The sequence below is a fragment of the Thunnus albacares genome, chromosome 3 (genome assembly GCF_914725855.1).
Source record: "Thunnus albacares chromosome 3, fThuAlb1.1, whole genome shotgun sequence".
Taxonomy (NCBI): domain Eukaryota; kingdom Metazoa; phylum Chordata; class Actinopteri; order Scombriformes; family Scombridae; genus Thunnus; species Thunnus albacares.
Window position 1 is genome coordinate 33,906,340 of NC_058108.1, and position 11,578 is coordinate 33,917,917.

The 11,578-nt window shown below is 46.6% G+C and overlaps 1 protein-coding gene across 1 annotated transcript; it reads left to right on the plus strand.

Annotated features, from left to right (window-relative positions):
* Positions 1-3,787: 3,787 nt before the first annotated feature.
* Positions 3,788-11,132, plus strand: dla (deltaA). Its single transcript, XM_044340328.1, has 11 exons — positions 3,788-5,225; positions 5,387-5,689; positions 5,983-6,043; positions 6,147-6,404; positions 7,449-7,509; positions 7,617-7,747; positions 8,520-8,689; positions 8,996-9,212; positions 9,356-10,136; positions 10,233-10,341; positions 10,449-11,132. Exons 1-11 carry the CDS (start codon positions 5,157-5,159, stop codon positions 10,452-10,454), a joined length of 2,166 nt encoding a protein of 721 aa, XP_044196263.1. The 5' UTR covers positions 3,788-5,156; the 3' UTR covers positions 10,455-11,132.
* Positions 11,133-11,578: the final 446 nt, after the last annotated feature.

An 11,578-nucleotide genomic window follows, 5' to 3' on the forward strand; every position in this document is an offset into this window, starting at 1 on the left:
GTGTTTGTTTAACCCTGCAGCTCTTCATCATCCTGGCAGGTTGATCACACTAACATGTGTATTTGTTGTGGGTAAACGTGTCGCGCACAGTATCAGTTGTTGAATTATCGATTTTATTCATAGGGACCCGCATATGTTGTGGTGCGTCACCCCGGGGTGCGCGGCAGATGTGTTTTCATAAACATTGGCACGCGACTTGCCACGTACAGCTCCCTCTTTACCTCCCCCTTAGGTCCCTAGTGTCTCTGCACACATACACACACACACACACACACGCATCACCCCCTCCCTTCTCACACACACTTCTAACGTAACCCCCCCAAACATATACACACACACACACATACACACACACTTGCAGGCGCGTCTCTGGGCCCCCCATGTAATTACTGCGGCACTCTTCCCATAAACTTAAGCTCAGCACGTCTCCAGTAACAGCAACGCATGCAAATGAGACAGCAGCCCGGACCGGGAGCCTCGAGGAGCCGTGGGAAGCCGTGGGGAGCCTCGGGGAGCCCTGAAGAGCCCTGGGGAGCCGCGGATCTGGCCTGTGGCCCCCTCTTATAGCAGCTGGCCACAGTAATCTGATCTGGACACAAAGGAGCCTGTTGATCTCTGCGTTTCAGCAGGTAAAGCAGGCGAACCAGACAGAAGAAGACAGTCCAGTCCAGGCCTGAATCATGGGTCTCCAAAAGAGCAAACATCATGACAAAACCAAATGAACCAAACCAACCAAATGAAATAACATTCATTTGATTTAAATACAATAAAGCAGCCATAAACTCACTAGTGAGTGGCACAGAATAAGTGTAATTCACTATGTGATTATTATAGTAGCTATTTTTAACTGTGTTTTGTGCGTAAGCATCATTAAGGACTCGGGGTAGGCGTGCGTAAAAGCTCTCTCCTGAGAAAGTGTTGGTTTAAAACCTTCCATTTCCTTGTGGCTTTTAATACAAGCCTACATTAGCCTCCGTGACACCCCCCTTCCCCCTCCCCCTCCCTTCCTCCTCCTCCTCATCCTCCTCCCTGGCAGCGTTGGTTTGATGCCTTGCTCTGTCTCGCATCATTCAGGGCATGGAACCACCAGCTCTGGCACCATCACTGGCTCAACTCATTGCGCTTAAACCGGGGTGGAAGCTTTCACTCCGGGTAAAGATGCATCGATATTTCCTGAACTGATCAGCTATCAGCGTAAAAAAAAAAAAAAAAAAACAGTTGATCATCACGCAGTAGCACCCCCCTATCCCCCCTCCCCCCCTTCTTTTTCCCCAATCACCCCTTCATATGATCGATATCGTGTGATGCGCGCCGTGTTTACGTTCCCACGAGTGACCATGTGGTGTCTCCTCTTCTGGGACCAAAAAAGAAAAAAAAAAAACTCCTGGCTTCCCCCTCGCCATATGGCCCCGGAGGGCCCATACCGTTACAGGTCCTTTAACATGCTTCCAGTTGAGTGTAGACGGAGCCCGGTGGACAGAGGCGCATAGAGACGTGCGCTTCAGGGCCGGAGGAGGGAAGGAGGGAGGGAGGGAAGCAGGGAAATAAACGTCGTTTTCTGGATGTGGAGGGGGGTGGGGGGGTGGGGGGGTAGTTAGTGGCAGATGGCTTGTAAGGGTCTGTCCGCGTCTGAAGGCGTGTCGTGGTCCTTCACTGAAGACCCCCGTCCTCCCTCCCTGCTGCATTCACAATCAATGGAAATTAAAGCGCAGAGAATGGATGAATAGTCAGACCCCGAGTCACCCTTTTTTGTTTGGCACAGCTACTGGTGGGCAGGAGTTAAACTACAGCAGCCCCCTACAGTAGCACTTTAGTTAAACAGTCAGAGCTCAGCCAGCAGCAGAAAGTAGGGACAACTGTGTCCAAACTGGGCAGGTTTTGTTACAAGTTCAGCTCCTGGTTGAGTTTGAGTCCCAGTTTATCTCAGATTACTTCCAGTTGCTTTCCCAGTAGCTTTATGAGGCTTTTGTTTAGTTTCTATAAATTATTGTTCAGTTTGTTGTTCTGTGGTTATGCACATACTGGGGGTGCTGATCGAGCAGGAAATCTGACCACAATTGACACAGTATTGATTACTGATAAGGTTTGTTTTTGCGTCACATCAGATTACTGGCAAAGGATTAAGGTTCAGTCAATTTTTGGGGGTCAAACTTCTTAATCTCGATTTAGTTTCACCTACCTTCCAGTTTCCAGAGGTTTTCACTCTCAACTTTAGCCATATAGATCAACTTATAACCATAATATGATGAGTACAAACTCCACAGGATTGTATTGGAGGGTAAACCTGCAGCTCCTCATCATTTTACTGTCTGGATACTAAAGGTGAAGTTATATTAAAGGTTCACAGTGGCACCAAGCTGAGATTTGTCCAACATATATGTTATAGGGGCCGTAAAACATTTCAACCTGCCTCCATTAAAGACTATAGAAGACTTTTCTTTCTCGGAGTGAAAATATAATTGATTTTCTTGTCTCTATGAGGGGTTAATTGTGATGGTCACGGTTCAGCCGGCGTTTGGTTTGAGAAATGGCCCGGTGTGAAAGGAGAGATGGACAGGTTTATTAATGGAGGAGGACTTTGTTCGGTTGTTGCTTGCATTGATTAGAGGTAATAAGTAACTACAGACACATCAGCTCTGTTATGTGACATAAGAAGTGAAGGTAATTTGGATGAGAAAGGGAAAGCATGTCACTTTTTTAGGGGGGGGGGGTGGCGGGGGGGGTGGATTGGCGATGGTGGTGGGTGACCGCCCCCTCCTCCTCCTGACAGCCGCGGTGTGAAGGACGGATCGCAGCAGCAGGTAACGGACACCGGAGAGACGCCGGAAAACACCAGCCGTGACGTGCATATCTGAACACGGTGACGCAATGTACGTGCACGCTCGGCAGCCCGCGCGTGCAGCTCGCTATAGGCCTCCATTATACAGCAGAAAAAATCACACTTCTAATGAACGACCTAATTAAGAAACAACCCCCCACACCCCCACCCACCTCCTGCTCCTTATCCATACACGCACGCACGCGCGCTCATGCACGTGCACGCCCACCACCTTTACTCATAAACAGCAGCTGAATAATGACCCACGTACGTCCCCCCCCCCCTCGTGCTAGTCAGGATGTGGTCAATATTTAAAGAGAAGAAGAAAAAGTAAATGTATGCGATATTTGTCCGGTTATGTTTGTTTGGTGTGAGGTGAAAAGTGTGTGTATATATGTGTGTGTGTGTGTGTGTGTGTGTGTGGAGGGAGGGTATTGTGTATGTGGGGGGACGTGAGTGCGCGCGCTCAGCCAAGAGAAGCGCGCGCACGCTGTTATTGAGGGGAGAGCAGGTGCTGACCGAATTACCATACAGCTGAGGGAGAGAGAGAGCAAACTTATTCCTCCACCACACACACAATAACAAAAGTTCCCCCTCATGTTGGCCACGCGAGCGACTCCGGTGCGCGCGCACCACCCCCCACACCCCACCCCACCCACTCCCGGTCGCACGCACATACACACACATGGACACACGCGTTTTTTGTTGTTTTTTTTTTTTTTTTTTTATCATCTCAGCCCGGAGAATGAGAAGAAGGGGAGAGAGCAAAATGGAAAAGCAGGAGTCCAGCCCCTCAAGTCGTTTACCTCACCACACAGCTCTGCCAAGGAATGTTTTCTTTAGTCTTTTGAGTCGATTCAAAGCATCAAATTCTTCCCACAACCAGAAATACCAAAAATGTAGATGTTGTGTATGCAGAGAAGGAAAGAGAGAGGAAGAGGAGGAGGCGGAGGTGGTGGAGGAGGAGGAGGAGGAGGAGGAGGAGGAAGGGCGAAAACAATTAACTGAGTCAGGGTTTGACCAAGAAACTTTTTTTTTCTTTCTTTTGGAAGATTTTTTTTTTTTTCAATCAACTTCACACTGTTTGGGGATTTTTTTTTTTTTTTTGGCACTTAACCCAAAACATCTTAAGACACCAGAAACAAAGAAAACAGTCCAGTGAGGCAACAGCTGGAGGGATCAAATCAGCCACATGTCAGCAACATCATGTCAGGGGGAAACTTGGCATCTGTATGATGTTCAAAACTCTTTACATTCTGCTTTACAGCAACTTATTGGATCAAAAAAGCTCAACTATGTTCCTAATTTGACTAAAACACTTTAATTAATGTTTAATTTACAGGAAGGGAAACCCTTAAGCTTCAAAAAGTCAATTTTATTTCATATAATTCATGTAGATTTCAGGTTTATCCCCCTTAAAAGAAGCTTTCTTAGACGTTTTGTCCTTTCTGAAGGATTTTGTCAACTTTCAAAATGTAGAAACATCCAGTATAAACACGAAGTGATTTAGTCTTTTCCCACAACAGGTTGCTCTTGTCTTCTGCTTGTAGGAGTGACACAGCCTTTCTTTCTTTCTTTTTTTAATTTCACTTCTTCTTATTTGGCTGAAATACTTTCACACGTCTCCATTTTGGGCTCAGATATTAACGCTGTGTGTGCTGTGCTGTGCTGCTGCTGCTGCAGGGGTAATGAGAAGGCTGTTGGGGTACTTGCATGGGATCCCATTGTGGAGAGCCGGGCCAGATTGGGAGGTGAAGTCGGGGAGGAGGAGGAGGAGGGGGTCCATTTGCATGTTATTACCATAGCATGTGTCAGGCCGTATATAACAGGCTGCAGGCGGCCTTGGCTGGAGACAGACGCACAGTTCACAGTGAGGAAAGACATTAGGAGGAAGAAGGAAGCATGTTGGACCAGTGACAAATCTGTCCTTGGGTTAGACCAAGACCTTCACACAAAAAGCTACTTCCTAAATTTGTCACTTTCTTAACAAAAAAAGAACAAGGAACCCATCCTTTTTCTTCTCTTTACGCACTGGATTAACGCTTTATTAACGGAACTGGAGGACTTCTCTGTTTTTCAATCTGCCACCGCGCACTCGAACAAGTTCACAAATCTTGTTTTGTGATTTTATTTTTTAAGGTTTGGGATTTACCCTTTGTTGTTCCTCGGGACATGAATGAAAGCGGCGTGGCTGACAGCGGCAGCAGTTGATGAGAAAACCCCGTGAGGCGACAGAAACGTGCTCAATGCATCTTTCTCAGAGGGATTGAACAGGAGGAGGCACCCTGAGGACAAGCCGAGCCCCGAGACTTTTTACACTATTTATTTATTATTTATTATGTATTTATTTAATATGGGGCGCGTCATCCTGCTGACTCTTGCCGTCATGTCCATGTTGCTGTGCCAGGTAAGCTGCTGAATTTCTATTTCTTCCAAACAATGAACCATCAACCCCCCCACACACACCCCCATTCCCCTCCCCTCCCTCACTCCCACCACAACACACACGCTCATACAGAAGCGGTACTGTATCTATAGTTGATGATAATAAGCTGCTTTCCTCCGCAGGGGTTTTGTTCGGGAGTTTTTGAGCTGAAGTTGCAGGAGTTCCTAAACAAGAAGGGAGTACAGGGCAACAAAAACTGCTGTAAAGGAGGCCTGACCTCGTCTTACCAGCAGCAGTGCGAATGTAAAACCTTCTTCAGGATCTGTCTGAAGCACTACCAGCCCAACGCCTCCCCGGAACCACCGTGCACTTACGGCGGCGCTGTGACGCCCGTGCTCGGCTCCAACTCCTTCCAGGTCCCCGATGTCATCCCGGAGAGTTCATTCAACAACCCCATCAGGATTAACTTCGGTTTCACGTGGCCGGTAAGTACAGTGATTCATTTCCATTTCACTAGAGTAGAAGTGAAGGCAGCAAAATCGCGCCATTTTTGGGGAAAATCCATGCGTAAAAACGCGCTGCGGCACGATTTCTGACCACAACTAAGGGCTGAGAGCGCTCAAAGTTTACAGGTATTTAGTTTCACCGGATCAGGTTAGGTAGTTTGAGTCTGTATTCAGCACAGCGAGTGTATGGCACAATCGCCTCAGGCCTTTGCTTGATGTTATCGCCACATCTCCGCTGGCCACCTGTCTCATGAAGCCATTTGTGTTCCCAGGGGACCTTCTCGCTGATCATTGAAGCATTACACACCGACTCCAAAGACGACCTCTCCACAGGTAGGAAACAAACACCCAATTCCCTTTTCAATTTCTGTCACGTTTTCCAAACATTTCCCCATCATTTAACCCCTCACTCTCTGTCTCCACATGCGCACTTCAGAGAACCCAGACCGCGTTATCAGCACCATGACCACCCAGAGGCATCTGACGGTGGGAGAGGAATGGTCCCAGGACCTGCACACCGGCGGCAAGACGGAGCTCAAGTACTCCTACCGGTTCGTGTGCGATGAGCACTACTACGGGGATGGCTGCTCGGTGTTCTGCCGGCCGAGAGACGACGCCTTCGGCCACTTCACCTGTGGAGAGCGCGGGGAGATCGTGTGTGACGCCGGGTGGAAGGGGCAGTACTGCACTGAACGTGAGTAACAAAACTTTGCTATAGTGTTAGGAGAAATGTGTTTTTGTGTGTGTGAGGTGATGAAAAACTTTAAGGAATGACGTTAAAATATATTTTAAGATACAATAAAAGCTCCAATTGGATTTAGAGGATAATGAGATGGGGAAAAAAACACCATAAAGTTTCTTTAAATGTTTGTTTTAATCTCCATATTAACACATTACAAGATAACTATGATATTGTTTATGTTTATTTTGGCAAATGTAAAGTTAAAAAAAGTTAATTTCTATGTTGGGTCTATAATCAGAACCCCTGAGTGCCGTTAGAAGGCAACTTGTGCGTAAACACCACACTCCCCCCCCCCCGCCCCCTCCTTTTTCCTCACACACACACACACACACACACACACACACACACACACACACACACACACACACACGACCACTTGATTTATTCTAAGGAAAGTTTTTGGGAATAATCTCACGCGTGCCATAAATTTACATGCTACCTTCCGATTCGTTACTCTCGGAGTGGGCCGGGCGCTGATTGGCCGAGGCGGGGGAGGTATTGTTTGAAGTGGGCAGCTGCCGGCAGAGAGGAGACAATGGAGCAGCTGTCGCGCACTGGCAACACACTCGCCAGCTGTCCACTCTTATCTGCCCCAATCCGAGACATTATGGGGAGTGTGTGTGTGTGTGTGTGTGTGTGTGTGTGCGCACAGAATGAATAAAAGAGTTTTGACCCGCAGCGAAGAAGAAAAAAAAAGAGGGTGGTGGGGTGGGTTGAGGGGGTCTGTGTGTGTGTGAGTGTACACTTTCTGTGGCACACACACATTCACACACTCCCTCCTTTGTCTATACACTATGTTAAGCAGAAAATTCTTCCACGGTGATAAGGAGATTGAGTTTAAGGTAACAGCCAGTGGGTTTAGGAGCCCCTCCTCATTTATTTTAATGATTTTGTAGGGATTTTAGGTAATGAGTTTTACTTCTTCGAGAGCAAAGAGTTGTTTTTTTCTGACTTCAAAAGTGTCTAAAAAAGTGTTTTATCTCTCATCCTGTACAGCAATCTGCCTGCCGGGCTGCGACGAAGAGCACGGCTTCTGTGAGAAACCCGGAGAGTGCAAGTGAGTTTTCCACCAGTTCAGTTCAGTGGGGCATTAATTAATTAGTGGGACATATGAGGTAATGTGAGTGGACTGACCGGTGTTCCCTCCTAATTGGACAACAACAGGTGCAGAGTGGGATTCAAAGGCCGCTACTGCGACGAGTGCATTCGTTACCCGGGCTGCCTCCACGGGACCTGCCAGCAGCCCTGGCAGTGCAACTGTCAGGAGGGCTGGGGGGGACTCTTCTGCAACCAAGGTGAGGAGAGAGTGTGATGAGAGTTTTTGGGGAGGGGGGGGGGGTGAGGAGTGATGAAGAAAGACTAAGAGGAGAGGAATCAGAGAGCACTGGCGTTTGGGTTAAAAATGGCTAAATTTGGTTAAAAACTTTAGGTTGCATATAAATCATGTCTCAACAGCATTTTGTTGACTATCTATCAGCAGGTTCTGACTAAAAGTGAAAGTGTTTTCATTTAAATGCTGTTGAAACAGTGATTTTGGGTAAACTAGACGTCTCAAATACTCACTTTCCGACCAAATTTAGTCCGGATTTGACCTGGATGTCCGGATGTTCTTGACCTGCAAATCAGCAAATCAGTATTTTTAGGAACAGGTCAGTTGAAACTGACCAAAATTATGCTTACTGCTAAGAGAGATAAAGGGAATAGAAAGTGGACAAGCTGCAAACTCTTGTGGCCAAGTTTCACAAAGTTCAGCAAAAGATCTTTTGCGGTTTCTCTTCATTGTTTCATAAAGATAAAAAAAAAGTCCGTAAAGAGACAAGAGAGGAACAAAGTTAGTAAAACATCAAGATACCAACAAGAGGGCGTCAACACTGTGGTAAAGAAACAACAACAGAGCAGCAGTTGTTTCCAGATGGACAGTGAGGACAGGAAACAAAAAAAAAAAAAACACTGGAAGAAGAGAGAGTCAAGTGTGCAGGAGGACAAAAAGACATTCTGTCGCTGCTGCTGTTGTCCTGCCATGTGTTGTGCTGAGGCTAATCCACATGTGCCGCTGTGTCTTTCCAGATCTCAACTATTGCACTCACCACAAGCCCTGCATGAATGGAGCCACTTGTAGCAACACTGGTCAGGGCAGCTACACCTGTTCCTGCAGGCCCGGCTTCACTGGGGCCAGCTGTGAGATCCAGGTCAATGAATGCGCTGGAAACCCCTGCCGCAACGGAGGAAGCTGCACTGTAAGTGTTGTTTGGTCTTCTTAAATTAACTTGGAATAAGAGTAGAGACATCCTGGCTCGCTTCCAGCAATGTTTGAATGTAGCTTGGCACATTTGTCGCATGCTTTTATCCCCTTCTCCCCCCACATTTTCTGTTTTTACCCACTCTTGACTAAACATCAAACCAGAAAAGCCTCCGAAAAATGAAAGCGTTATAAAACAATCAAACAAATACAGCATGCTGAAATTCATAAGGGTGCATTTTGTAGCAGCTGCAGTTATAAGACAGACCTTGATGTCAAGCCTGTTCTATTTTTTCCCCCGCAGGATTTGGAAAACACATATACCTGCACTTGCCCTCACGGTTTCTATGGCAACAACTGCGAGCTGAGTGCCATGACGTGCGCTGATGGGCCCTGCTCCAACGGTGGCCGCTGTGCTGACAACCCTGACGGAGGCTATTTCTGCCAGTGCCCCACAGGATACGCAGGATTCAACTGCGAGAAGAAGATTGACCACTGCACCTCCAGCCCCTGCTCCAACGGTGAGAGTGACTGTCGAGGGAGGCGGTTCAATCACACAGATTTTATCTTTGAGATGTGCAGATTGCTGTTTGTGTGCCTCGAATGGCAAACTATCAGACGTGTCGTACCAAACACTAAAGTCAGTCTCCTGCTTTGTCCACAGGTGCACGCTGTGTGGATCTCGTCAACTCGTACTTGTGTCAGTGTCCAGATGGTTTCACCGGCATGAACTGCGACCACAACGGGGACGAGTGCTCGGCGTACCCTTGCCAGAACGGCGGCACATGCCAGGAAGGTCCTGACGGCTACACCTGCAGCTGCCCGCCGGGATACACCGGCCGCAACTGCAGCTCGCCCATCAGCCGCTGTGAACACAACCCTTGCCACAACGGTGCCACCTGCCACGAGAGAAACAACCGCTACGTCTGCGCGTGTGTTCCCGGCTACGGCGGCAGAAACTGTCAGTTCTTGCTTCCAGAGCACGCCGCCATCCGAGGGTCAGAGGTGCCCTGGATGGCCGTCGGGTCCGGTGTGGCCCTGGTGCTGCTGCTGCTGGCGGGATGTGCTGTACTTGTTGGATTTTTCCGATCAAAAGTCCAGCGTGGCGGTCAAGTAGAAACCGCCGGTGAGGGAGAAACAATAAATAACCTGACGAACAACTGTCATCGCAGTGACAGAGACCTGGCGGTCAGCGTGATGCCGACGCCAGGCGTCAAAAATATCAACAAGAAGATGGACTTCTGCAGTGGTGACCCCGATGAGGGATCCTCACCAGAAAGGAGCAGCTACAAGAGCCGCCATCCGCCTGCAGACTACAACCTCGTACACGAGGCGAACTACGAGCAGGCGGCTAAAGAGGCCATGCTGGAGGCGGCCTGCGAGGACAAGTGCCAATCCCTGGACTCGTTTGAGTTTGAGGAGAAACGCAGCAAACGTTTAAAATGGTAAATGTTTCTGACATTTTGCACAAATGAGATCTAATATCGAGGCTGTGTGTATGATCAAGCTAACATTTTTCTTTTCATTTTTCTTCCCAAAAGCGATGCATCAGAAAAGAAAGCCCCAGAAATGTCTGCATGTGCGGACACCAAGTACAAATCTGTGTTTGTGATGTCAGAGGAAAAGGACGAATGTATAATTGCAACTGAGGTGAGTTTCATACGTTTCATTTTGTTTACATTTCAGTAGAAACATGTCTTCTCTCTGTGGTCATTTGACCGACAAACACTGACGTTTGTTTTTTTTTGCGTCTCCAGGTGTAACGAGCCACCAATGGGCTGCCCGTTGCTCATTTGCTCTATGGGAGAGTTTTTATACTCCTTCAGATGCTGCTCTAACCCTAGGGGGAGGTGTCCCACCTTGAGACTGCTGCTGATACTGAGACGTTTAACTGATATTCAGAGTGAGCTGGTTCTCTACTGGAAACTAAGCGCAGGCAGCGGCGGCCTGTGGGATAAGAACTGGCGGGGTAACAAAAAAACAAAAAAAACAAAAAAAAAAAATTTAAAAACAAAAGTTTACGGTTGAAAGTAAACTGCCACTTAGCTTTCTGTTCTGCCTTTTTTTTTTTTTTTATCGGGGGGAGTGGGGATAAAAAAAAATAAAATATAAATGGACGCTGTCACGTGGCGATAACGTGCGACGCTACGATGTTTGTTTTTGCAACATTTGCACCCAGGCCTTTTCTCTAACCCACACGCCGTTGCTGAGCGCAGGAACTGCATCAAACGGTGGATGTTTGGCCATACTGGCCTGTTCTTCACGAGGCTGTGCACCCATCACTAGACCTGTGAAGACTGTATGTATACTTGATCACTGTATTAACCGAAGTGCGTGTTCTTCCTTAAGCCCTCCAAACCATTTATGACATAGTATTGTTCTTTTTTTTTTGTTTTGTTTTGTTTCTTTTTTTTGGGGACATGAAAAAAACTTTTGTCTTAATTAAAAAAAAAAAATATTGCTTTTTTTTGATACAGATTGTCCTTTTGTAAAATAAAGAAAGAAAAAAAAACCCGAGAAAAAAGTTTAAAATTATGATTTAATTTAAGTTAATTTAATGATTTTGTGTTATTTTTATTTTGTATTGTATATTTGTGATGTTTGTTATGATTATTTAAGTTGGTTTCTTTAATGATGATATTTGCAAAGGCACTTCAGGTCAATGGGACTTTTTTTTTTTTTTTTAAGAAAATGTTATTTAAGAGGGATTGTACTGTACAAATTGTTATGTTACTGTCTCCTTTACCGTTTTTGAATGAAGGAATTAGCCAAGACTATTTTTCCAAATAAATATTGCTAAACATGAAATTTTAATTGCGTCCAAACTTTTGTTTTGTCCGTCTGCAAAGCGCTCTGAAAAACACTTCTTTAGCCGTCTGTGAGCAAA